The sequence below is a fragment of the Akebia trifoliata genome, chromosome 3, assembly GCF_017979445.1.
Source record: "Akebia trifoliata isolate Shusen 1 chromosome 3, ASM1797944v1, whole genome shotgun sequence".
NCBI lineage: Eukaryota > Viridiplantae > Streptophyta > Magnoliopsida > Ranunculales > Lardizabalaceae > Akebia > Akebia trifoliata.
The window spans coordinates 32,926,651-32,938,387 of NC_141377.1; the positions used below are offsets into that span (position 1 = coordinate 32,926,651).

Consider the following 11,737-nt stretch of genomic DNA (forward strand, 5'->3'; position numbering starts at 1 on the left):
TGTCAATGGGTACCCATTTAACTAAATCGAACTGGAATCAAAAAGCCTGATTCTGGTATCTTTTTTATAAGAATCGATTAGAATCGGGTTTAAAATTGAATCGAATCGATAAGAATTAGAACTGTTATGTTCTACTCGTGGGTACTTGGAACCAATTTATTTTGTCATTTCTTTTTATACTATAGATGACTTAAGGTATTTTTTTTTTTATTTTAAAATAAATACATATTATATAATATTCTTAAAAAATTCTTCAATTTTTCATGTAAATTATCAATTGGAGCTTAAAATGAGTTCTCTATTTTGTTGATAACATGTTAATTTTTTTAAAAGAAAAAAAAGTTATGATGTTTTGAAAGACTTTTTTTCTCATTCGATTCTTGAAAATAAAAATCGATGGGTACTCATGATTTTTTGTGGCTCCAGACCCCATGCCATTTATTTTGGAACTGGACTTAAAATTGAAAAGAATCAAAATTAAACTAAATATAATAATTATAGTTCTAAGTTTCTTAGGAACCGAATTGAAACAAAACCGACCCATTGACATCCTTACAAACACCTATGTTATTGGTTTTAAAAAATAGTCAAACTCTAATTTTTATTTTTGGGTCTCTTTAACTAAAATTATCCACTCATTTAAAATAAATTTAATTAATTATTACTAAGTGGCAAAATTTAATTTTTATGCCTATTTAGTATTTTTCAAATTAAAAAATTAATTTTATAGATAAAAAAAACAACACCTTAAAACTATCTACCACATCTCTTTTTAGTATTTTTCTAAATAAAAAAATCTAAGTTTTAAATAAAAAACAACACACTAAAACCATCTACTACCCACATCTTTGTATCCAACATAATTATGAATATTTTCAATTACCTTTGTTTTTTTATTATAGACCAATAAAATAAAAAAGACTTCAATGTACAATCTTTCAATTTTATTTAAGATTATAGAGTGCTCATATTATATCCAAGTGTTAGGAACTAACTTGGAGATAACATTCGAATTGGGAGAAAAATAAAGACAATTTTGACCGAAATAATCCAAGCCATCCCTAAAACATTAATTTTTTTTTTCTCAATCTCAATTGAAATATTGGAATTAAAAAAAAATAATAATAATCCAAAGTTTTAAATCATGATAATACCTACAATTTTTTTTTCATATTTTTTAACATCATAAAAAAAAAAAAAAAAAAAGATAGAACTTATTTTTTATTCTAAAAACCCCTTGGACTTTTTTGCCCAAAACAAATCTATCTTCAACCTCTTCAATCTCTATGTAAATTAATTTAATTTATGAGCTTCAAGTATATGAAAAAAATTAGGTTCTGAATAAAAAAATTTATAAAACCATAAATTTAATTTGAAGATTATCCAATGGAAATCGAAATTAATATCCTATTAACCAATGAAAGGTTATAGGTGAGAATTAGATTGTAATTAGACAATATATTTTACTTTTATTAAAACAAAATTTTCTAATTAAATATATTTATAAATATTTATATAAGATTAAGTAGCGCACTGGGCTGGGCCGGGTTGGGCATATAAAGCCCTAGTCAAACCCAATTGATGACTTGGTTGAATTTTAATAAAATCTGACGATTGAGATCTTTGAAGACTTTCTATATTTGGTTACTTCCAAGTTCCAACTGGACGTATAAAATTAAAAAGTTAAAACCATGAAAATCTGATCTAATCTTTATTGTAATTTACGTGTATTTTACTCTCTCTTCTTCTGAATTTCTCATTGATCGATCAATCGAGAGAGAGAGAGATGGCTAAGGATGCGTTGCTGTTCTTGTTGACATGCTGTGTCTGTGTGAGTCTTCTACCTATGAGTCAAGCCATATGGTTGAACCTTCCAGCTTCAGGAACCAAGTGTGTGTCAGAAGAAATGCAAACCAACGTCGTTGTTTTGGCTGATTATATCGTCCTCTCAGAAGATCGGGCACACGAGATCCCCACCATCTCTTCCAAAGTATTTATAAAATTCTCTCCTTTTTTTTTTTCTGCCCTTGTTGATTAGGGTTAGGGTTTATGCTAGAATTCTCTTTTTTAACATCATTGAATCATCGATCGCACTTTTAGTAACGTAAAATTGGTTCTTTTTTTTTTTCCTTCTAAATTTCCCCCTATTTTCTATTGGGTTTTAATGTTCTTGAGTATGACCTGTTTGGAATTTGGATAGAAAATATACTTTTTTGCGAGAAGATTAATTATTGAATTTGCGATAATTAAATTATTAAAATTTTGTCAAAGCGGTTGTAGAAGGTGTTTGATTAGTTAGAATTTGTGGGTATATTTAAAATCTGCCATTTCGATTAAGTGTTTTGGTGAAATTAAGGTTTGGAGCCCTATTTCATTAGGGGGTAAGTTTTGGATTTTAATCCTGTACTGAGATTACTGGGCTGTGAGGGCAATGATTAGGTCTCCCTGATCTCATTGTTTGTCTTGCAATGATTACCTCAGTTTTTCACCTATTTGGTCTACCAGTACATTTTCACAAGTGCGGTTACTTCTAATTATTTCTTTCTTAATCTTTCTACTCATCGATCTCAATATCCTTGACTTTGGTATTCTCAATCTTTGAACATGTTGTCATGGGCCAAAGTTTCATACCGTTTTGAATTGTTTCAATGGAACATTCTCATTTCGACGAAGTCTGGACTGACACATTGAATGTTTCCTAGGGTTTCGGACTGTCTCAAACGTTATGGTCGAGACAGTTTTGTTTTTTCCCCTACTAAAACATTGCTTTGAAATGAGATTTATACCCTGCATGCTGTTACAATGCCGTGAGACAGTCTTAATATCATAAGATTGTCTTGGTTGACACAGGGATTGGTTTTACTCTTGACTGAGACAATGCCTCAAGACAAGATTTTAAACCTTGATGGAGATGACCCATCCACCTTTACATGAATAAAGGTTTGATCGGTGCTGTCTAGGAAATAAATTGCGATAGAAAATCATGAAAGATGGATAGTGAAAATTCAGTTTGGTTTTCAAGAACGGATTTGTGGTTAGTACGTCAGATGATAAAAGAATAAGTAGAAGGCTTAGGGGAAGAATGGTTGTTTATTAGGAAAAAAATAATGAACATGCTTTTGGTTGATGGAAGACCCTGGATATCATGCTTTCCCTGAATTTGTGATTTGCAACACAATGATACTATCCTTTGTTGTAAGTTTTTCCCCTCTTTCTTCGGAAGCTGAATAGTAATTGGTTGAAGACTGTTTTGAACCCAATCTATGGTATCAACGCAAAAGTTTTTCAAAATTATGCCTTTTTTGTGTGGATAGGTATAGTTTTTTTTTTTTTTTAATTGTACTTGAAAAGCACAAGAGGTTAACCTGAAAGGTAGTCCTTAAGATTTGGGTTAATCCTTGGGAGGATGAATGTTTGACTTAGGTGATGTTTGGTGAGGATACATGCGTTGGGTAAGTGTTTTAACATGAGACCTTGACTACGAAATCTCATATATATTCACACGTTCATTGATTGAACCGGTGGATATGGGGATGCTAAGATGGATGAGCACAAAAACTAAGAAAGATAAAATTAGGAACGAATGCATTCGTGAAGTGTGGGGGTACCCTAATAGGTGATAAAATTAGGTTAAGTCAATTGAAATGGTTTGGTCATGGGAAACGAAGGCCAATTACAACCTCAATTAGAAAGAACATGCTATTTGAAGATTATAAAAAACCAAGAGGAAGACCAAAAATTCAAACCATATTTACTCTGAAGGTGTAAACTTAGTAAGCTAACAAAGTTTGTAAGTGGTAATGCTGCAAACCTGAGATCAAATCCCACCTTTGCCTTTGTGCTTATATTAAAAAAGAAGAGGAAGACCAAAAAGAATGTGAATTGGGGTAGTAAGAGCGTATATGAACACACTTGGATTAATCAAAGACATGGTTTGAAACAAAATTGAATGGAGGAACAAGAGTCTACCAGCTGACCCCAAGTTTTGGGGACAAGGCCTTGAAGATGATTATCTTGTTTTTAATTTTTTTTAAGACTAAAATTTTCATGAATATGTGCTTAATGGGCTTTAAAAGATCTAGTTAACATAGAACTTGTCTCAGACCTCACACTAATGTTTTCCTTGAGTTGTTATTAATTTATTATTGATTTCTCTTCCTAAATAATTGATGCATGATTGCCTATGCTTGTAAAACTTAAATCAATACAGTTCCTCCACTTTCACTCATCCATAACCCCTCCCAGTGTAGAAGATCTTGATCATCAACCATTTCAAAGATAGATCACAAATGCATTAGTCTTGATAGTCGACAATTAATAATTTTGTTTTACTAGCCAATAACCAAAGTCAAAACACAATTGAACAAATTGTTTTGAGTTGAGACAGTTTTATTTTTGACAAACTAAATTTATGCAGTGTGCAAAAACAAAGTTAAGCTCCTTAGATAGCAAACACCAAAATCAATGACTTATTGAAAATTCATGTTTTAATCGCGACTTTTTCTCCTTATCGAATCAACACACGATTAAATCACAACTTTTTCAATAAAATGTGAAGTGACTTTTTGACAAAAAGTCACTACTTATTATATATATATATGGGAACGGATCAAGGGACATATGTAAAAACAATGTAACATTAATAATTTTTCAAAATATGGGTTAGAAGTTTCGGATTGAGCTAATTTTTTGTGAGGATGACCTCTATGATGGGAAGATCATCTGGAAAAAAAATCAGTCTAATCTGAAACTTCTAACCCATTAAAAGTGATTCAGAATGTGAACCGTCGATTTTTTGCCAAATTTTGCCAATAATTTGTAAATAACTTTTGATGGATTTAGAAGTTTCAAATTGAACTGATTTTTTGTGAGGATGATCTTCTCATCATAGTGACCATCCTCGCAAAAAATCAGCTCAATCCAAAACCTCTAACCCATATTTTGAAAAACCATTATTTTTAAATATGTCCCATGAACCGCCCCCTATATATATATAAAATAAAAAACTAAACCCTAAATGTCGAAACCCATTCTCTCTCGCTTTCTCTCTTTTTCAGCTGAAACGTTTTCTCTTCTTGGTCTTCTCTTTCAACTAGCCTTACCTGTGGGTCTGACAATGGTTTGATACATTAGAATGAGAAGAAGGAAGAACCCTAAAATTGAATTTTCAGGGGTTTTTTCCCCCAAAACTAAAGGTCTTCAATTATGATTCACTACCATCATTATTTATGGTTCCTTGGTGTCATCCTAATTCCCTTCTCTCTTCTTTTTTGTTGGAAAGCCTCTGCCTTTTCTGGTAGGTTGAAAATTCTTTGGAGGTTAACGCCTTTTGCTATTTGTTGGATTTTGTGGATAGAAAGGAATTCTTGAACGTTTGATGTCAAGGAAACCAACTTACAAGATCTTTTCAACATCCTTGGCTTATTATTCATTTGGTGCAAGCAATTTAAGGAATTGAGGGGTTTTTTCTTTCAAGATTTTGTGTTTAGATGGGAAAATGTTATTAGGGATTAATTGTGCTTGTCTATTGCGTTTTGTTTGCTTTTCTCTTTTTCTTGAGGACTTCTTGTCCTCTCCCATCAATAACAATTTTCTTAATAATAAAAAAAAACCCTAAAAATTATTGGAAATAATGTAATTTCTTTAGTCGCTTATTTTAATTCTATGTAAGGGCATTTATGTCTATTCACATTTTATATATATATCAAGTTCTCATTAATGAGACTTGAGAATCACTTTCTAAAATTCTTCTTGGTATCAAAGCTATAGAGGACCGTCCCAAATTCTCTTTGGGTTCTTCTCTTCGATTCTTCTTAGGACCTTGAATCCATTCTCTTCCCTTCTTTCTTTTTCTCCTCCATTCTCAATATATTTGGATCTTGAGACCTAATAACCTAGTCGAAGCTTCGTTAGAAGGTCTCCCCCTTCAAGGGTTTATTTTATTTTCCTGATTCACACTCCTTTGTTGCATGTTGTGATAAGATTCTTTTCTTAGTTTTTTCACATGCTGCAATTCTGCGCTGTGCATTTTTCTGCCCTTGCTGTCCTACAGAAATTTTTTGGGACTTACAACAACCATAGGGTGCTGTATAGATTGGTGTGGCTGCTGGGATACAGGAGAGTGACATTTTGGACTTGCGGCAACAGCAGATTACTGTTTGTGTGTCCTACAACAGCAGTAGCAACAATGTATTTTGGTTCTCTAGACTTGCAGCAACAACAAAAATGTTGTGTGGGTGCCCTACGACAGCAATAGTAACATTAAACTTCTTTTTTGGACCTGCGACAACAGCAGATTGTTGTTTTTGTGATCTACGACATCAGTAGTAATAGAAATTTGGTTCTCTAGACCTGCGACAACAGCAGAAGTGTTATGTGTGTTCCCTACGACAGTAGTAGGATCAACATATTCTGTTTTTTGGACCTGCAACAACAAATTGTCGTATTTGTGATCTACGATAGCAGTAGCTCATTGTACATGTGCCTACGACGGTAATTGGGGGCTACATGAAGCCTAGTGACTGCAGCCGACCTATTTGGGTGACGTACGACGGTAGCACTCTTTTTCTAACCCATGACAACATACTACAACAACAAGGAAGCCTTTTTTTTGTGTCTCGGACAATAGTAACCTCCATTCAAACCAAAGTATAGATCACTTTATTCGTAGAAAAACAATGACATCGCATCAAGAAACCAAGGACTCCAACATCAGTCTTGGAGCAAACCTCTCAGCCCAACGCATTACTAGTATCTTATTAGATAGTCGGAACTTTCCGTCTTGGTCTCAGTCAATTAGACTTTGTTTGGGTAGTAGAGGAAAATCTAGATGGTTTTTGAGCACCATTAATAAACCACCTCTTATTGATCCAAAAATTGAACAATGGAAAATTGACAACTGCACTATCCTTGGATGGTTTTTTAACTCTATGGAGCAGCACATCTACACCATATTCATGTATCATGAGACAATTTCTTCGTTATGGTTAACCCTTATTCAGAAATATGCGCATACTCGGAATGATTTGAGGATCTCTGAACTTTATCGAGACATCGCTGAGGCTACCCAAGGGACTCAAAGTGTAGCTGATTACTTTGCATTCCTTCAATCTTGGTAGGAGGAGCTCTCTCACTATGAGTCTATGTCTGAGTTGTCTGCAAAGGCATGTAGGTATATGGTTACGCTGATGGCCAAACATCAGACATACCAGTTTCTCATGAGTATACGTCCAGAGTTCGAGGCATTTCGAACACAAATCCTTAACACCACACCTTTACCCTCTTTATTCAAGACATTTGTGACCATTGATAGTGATTAGCGTCGTCGTTGTGTAGTTCCCTCTGAGACTCAAGTCCCTGGGATTATCTCTGTTCCAACTACAAATTAGATGGCTCTAGTAGCCAATTCGGGATTTTTTGACTCATCCTCAGGGATCTGGTAGTTGAGGTCGTGGTTGTGGTAGAGGGAGTGGCCTTACGTGCAGCCATTATGAGAATATTGGCCATGAAAAGGCCCATTGCTTTTAGCTCTATCTCCATTTGTTGCATTCTTCTTTGGGACAATCTGCTCCCCGTGCTATCATCGATTCCTCCTACTAATACTTATGCTTCCTTTGGCATTATTGATTTACAACAACTTCAAACTCTGATTACTACTCTTGTACGGGATCAAATCCATGCTCATACTCACCCATCCTCGACTATGGCATCAGTTACTACACCCTTAGGTACATCTTCTGCATTACATGTTACTCAATCTGGCTCTGCTCTTTTGACTTGGGTAATTGATTTTGGTACCTCTAATCATATGATCGATGAGTCTAGCCATTTTACTTTTTATATTTTTCTTGCTACCCATAAGGAGGTTCACCTTATTAATGGGTCCCTTAATCCTATCTACAATAGGGGTACCATCCCCTTATCTTCTGGTTTTTCTCTTGATTCTATGCTTCATGTTCCAAATATCTCTCTTAACCTTTTGTCTGAGTAGTATTACCAAATTTCTAAACTGCTCTGTAACATTTTTCCTACTCACTGTATTTTCAGGATCTGATTTCAAGAAGGATTTTTGGTAAAGGGTTTGAGAAAGATGGGTTGTACCTATTTGGATCTCAACCTTTCCTGTTTTTGTGCTTTCACTCTCTGGGAGCCATATTCTTTTTTCTCGGATTTTAGATTTATGACATGCTTACTTAGGACATACTAATTTTCAGCATTCCTACTTTAAAAATTTCCTGTAGTGGGACACAAATTTCAATGTTCTTTGTGAGTTTTCTAAACACACATACTTCTTATATTCCTTGCATGCATCTATTTAATAAATTATTTGATTTAGTTCATTCTGATGTGTGGGGGCCTATCCCTGTTATTACTTTTAATGGTCATAGATATTATGTTACATTTATTGATGACTATTCTCGTTGTATTTGGATTTACTTGACGAGTTCTCGTTCTAAGGTGTTCTACATTTTTGTTAATTTCCTTAAAATGATTTAGACACAATACAATATCACAGTTAAATCTTTTAAGTCTGATAACGGAGGGGAATACATTTTTGATGAGATTCGATCCCACCTTCATGAGTGTGGTATACTTTATTAGTTGACTTGTCCCTACACTCTTGAACATAATTAGGTGGCAAAACGCAAGAATCGTCACCTTATGAGCATTGTCCGTTTTTTTCTTCGAGGTATGCATGTTTCCAAGTTATATTGGAATATAACAGTTCTCACTGCGGTCTTTCTCCTTAATCGCGTTCCGAGTTGCACCTTAGGAGGACAAGTGCCTCTTCTCGTTCTTTGACCTGATATCACTCTCTTCCCCATTACACCCAGAGTCTTTGGATGTACTTGTTTTGTTCAGGACAAGACTCCTCATCGTACAAAATTAGATGACAAAGCCATTCTTTGTGTTATCTTGGGTTACTCATTTATGTCAAAGGGGTATCGCTATTAGAAATCGTTAAATTTTTGAATACTTATTGTGAGAACTTTGCTATTGATGTGGTCAGGGACGTTTTCAGATTGCAAGGGTCTTTCTCTTTGGATATTTTGTTTCTAGATGGGAAATGAAGGTTCAAAGGGGTTTTAAATTGTATTACATTTGGTTTTGGTTTTAGTTTTTTGTTAGCCTTGGTGGGTCATCTTGACCTTTTCAGTTGCCTTTATCTTATTTGTAAACAAAGTATCAAATTTAAACATATTCCCTCCAAATACACCGAAATATTTCTATTTCACGGCCCAACCAGAAATTTAATCGCAAATTTCTTTTTTTATGTATGTATTCAGTGGAAATCATTATTCATTTCATGAAATATTTCAGTGAAGAGTAAATTCTAATCAACATAATCAAATAAAAAACTCAGGATTTTAGCATAAATAATTTGATGAACACTAAATTCGACTGAAATGTTCTTTTTTGAAAAAGTTATTCTAAAATATTGATAAAATTTATAGAATCACAAAAAATAGAAATTGCTTGTCTTAGAAATTATACATATTATTCATTTCTTTTGATATATAATTAGTTAGGTATTTATATATTATCTTATTTTGATGTATTCTAAGTATGTTAGCACTTCATATAAGCAAGGATATACAATTGTCCATGTTATAATTAGTTGGATGTATTGCTAATTTTTACCATACATAATTTAAAAGTAAAATATAATAATGCGAGAATGTAATACCTAATAGTTTTTCATTTAAGCAAGTATTTACATATCAAGGTGTCCATGTGAAGTATAGTGTGTGTATGTTGTCAAAGTATTATTTCCATGAAAGTTGTACTATGGTGGAGAAAAATAAAGTTAGTGCACGCTAAACTCATAAACTTTATGACAATGATTCTGAGGTTAAAATCAATAGATTCGTAAATAAGTATCAACTTGTCATGATTGTCATGTTACCAATAGACGGAAATGTCTCAAGCGACTACATTATTTACTTAAGTCAATAAATAGAAAATATACTGACATGAACAAATACTTCAAATGGTAAAGGGAGAATTTTAACTTCATGGACATAGTGTTTTTAATAAATCCTACTTGTCTGGCTTTTATGATAATAATCAAAAGGAGAAGCTCCTAATTTCCTTTATTATTTATATTTGTAGTTGATTCATATTCGTTCTTCTTCTCTTTTACATTATTTTTATGACATTTTTTAACTTCTTCTTAAATTAGAGATACGCCTCACTTTTTAAAACATTGGCTGCTTCTTGAAAAAAACTGAGGCACTATGATATTTATAACCCATTGTGAGGTAACCTAGCTAGATATTGATAAAGTGATTCCACACTTTTTTATTTATATGAATTCTTACTAAGCTGTGAATCGGCAGCTTTTGATTATTGAACTTTCCAGATAATGTATTAACTTCTCAGTCCAATTTATGAATATTTTAGTTTCTTAAACAAATTTCCTTTAAGTTGGGAAGCTGCAATTTCCTATAGTCAGCTTGCAAGTAAATAAAACAAGTGTTTGCCATTTGTTTTGCAGGTAACGTCTCCATATGGGAACACCCTTCATCATAAAGAGAACGTAACCCAGGATCAGTTTGCATTCACAACCAGTGAGGCAGGCAACTACCTCGCATGTTTCTGGTTGGATGGCCATCATCAAGGAGGCGTAGGTGCAAGTGTCAATCTCGACTGGAAAATTGGGATTGCAGCAAAGGATTGGGAATCTGTTGCAAAAAAAGAAAAAATCGAGGTGAGTATTTAATTTCTTTCTTTCTTTCTTTATTTTTCATGCAGGCGCGGGTGTACATGTGTATTTATTGCACAAAACTTATGGCGTCCTTCAATCATGTGTAGGGTGTTGAGCTTGAGCTAAGGAAACTTGAAGGAGCAGTGGAAGCAATCCATCAGAACTTACTCTTTCTCAAAAGCAGGTAATGTTTTATTATTGTGGTTTAAATGCATCAACACTAGTTATATTTCACTTGTTCAAAACTATTATCCTTGCAGGGAAGCGGAGATGAGGGAAGTGAGTGAAATAACCAATGGTAGAGTGGCGTGGTTTAGTATAATATCATTGGGCGTCTGCATAGTAGTTTCGGCTTTGCAGTTGTGGCATTTGAAGCATTTTTTCATAAAGAAAAAGTTAATCTAGAATTTACCTTATATCATTCCTGAAATTTGCTCAACTTTCTAAGAGCTGAGGAAAAAAAAAAAAAATTCAGGGCTCATTTATATCTCCTTGCACTGGGTATATGCTTCTTAAATTAATACAAAAATGGGAAGATTTTGATTTGAATGCCCAGGGTAAGACATGAATTGTTGGGCCATTTAGTTCTAATTAGACGAGTTCCATCAAGATTTCAGTCATTGATACTTGTGTAGTATTTTCAAAATATTTTGTTACTTGTTCCTATAATAGATTGTTGATGTAATTGAAGTTAGAAACATTCTACATAGAGAGATTAAATACTCTGTTAAGCTAAGATATGTAGTAAATCCTTATTGGGTTGATTAGAGTGATCATACTGAAAACCATTCAGCCCCTTGAACGAAACATATCAGAAGCTCTTCTTTTTAAATAATAAAAATAAGTTCTTGTTAGTATAAGACCATCAGTTGATTTTGGCTATGCTTTTAGGCTAATTTTACAGGCTTGGCCCCAATTTTATGGTCCACAAGTGGTCTATATGGTTTCGAAACTTGGTTTGATGATGTGGCAAACCATTCAACTCATTTTAGAATGATTTATTCATATATATTTAAATCAAAATAATTA

The 11,737-nt window shown here is 33.5% G+C and overlaps 1 protein-coding gene across 1 annotated transcript; it reads left to right on the forward strand.

The window, feature by feature from the left end:
* Positions 1-1,651: 1,651 nt before the first annotated feature.
* Positions 1,652-11,446, forward strand: LOC147406448 (transmembrane emp24 domain-containing protein p24delta3-like). The gene is made up of 4 exons (XM_086434489.1): positions 1,652-1,990; positions 10,499-10,711; positions 10,816-10,892; positions 10,969-11,446. The coding sequence occupies exons 1-4, from the start codon at positions 1,787-1,789 to the stop codon at positions 11,111-11,113; spliced, it is 639 nt and encodes a 212-aa protein (XP_086290615.1). The 5' UTR covers positions 1,652-1,786; the 3' UTR covers positions 11,114-11,446.
* Positions 11,447-11,737: the final 291 nt, after the last annotated feature.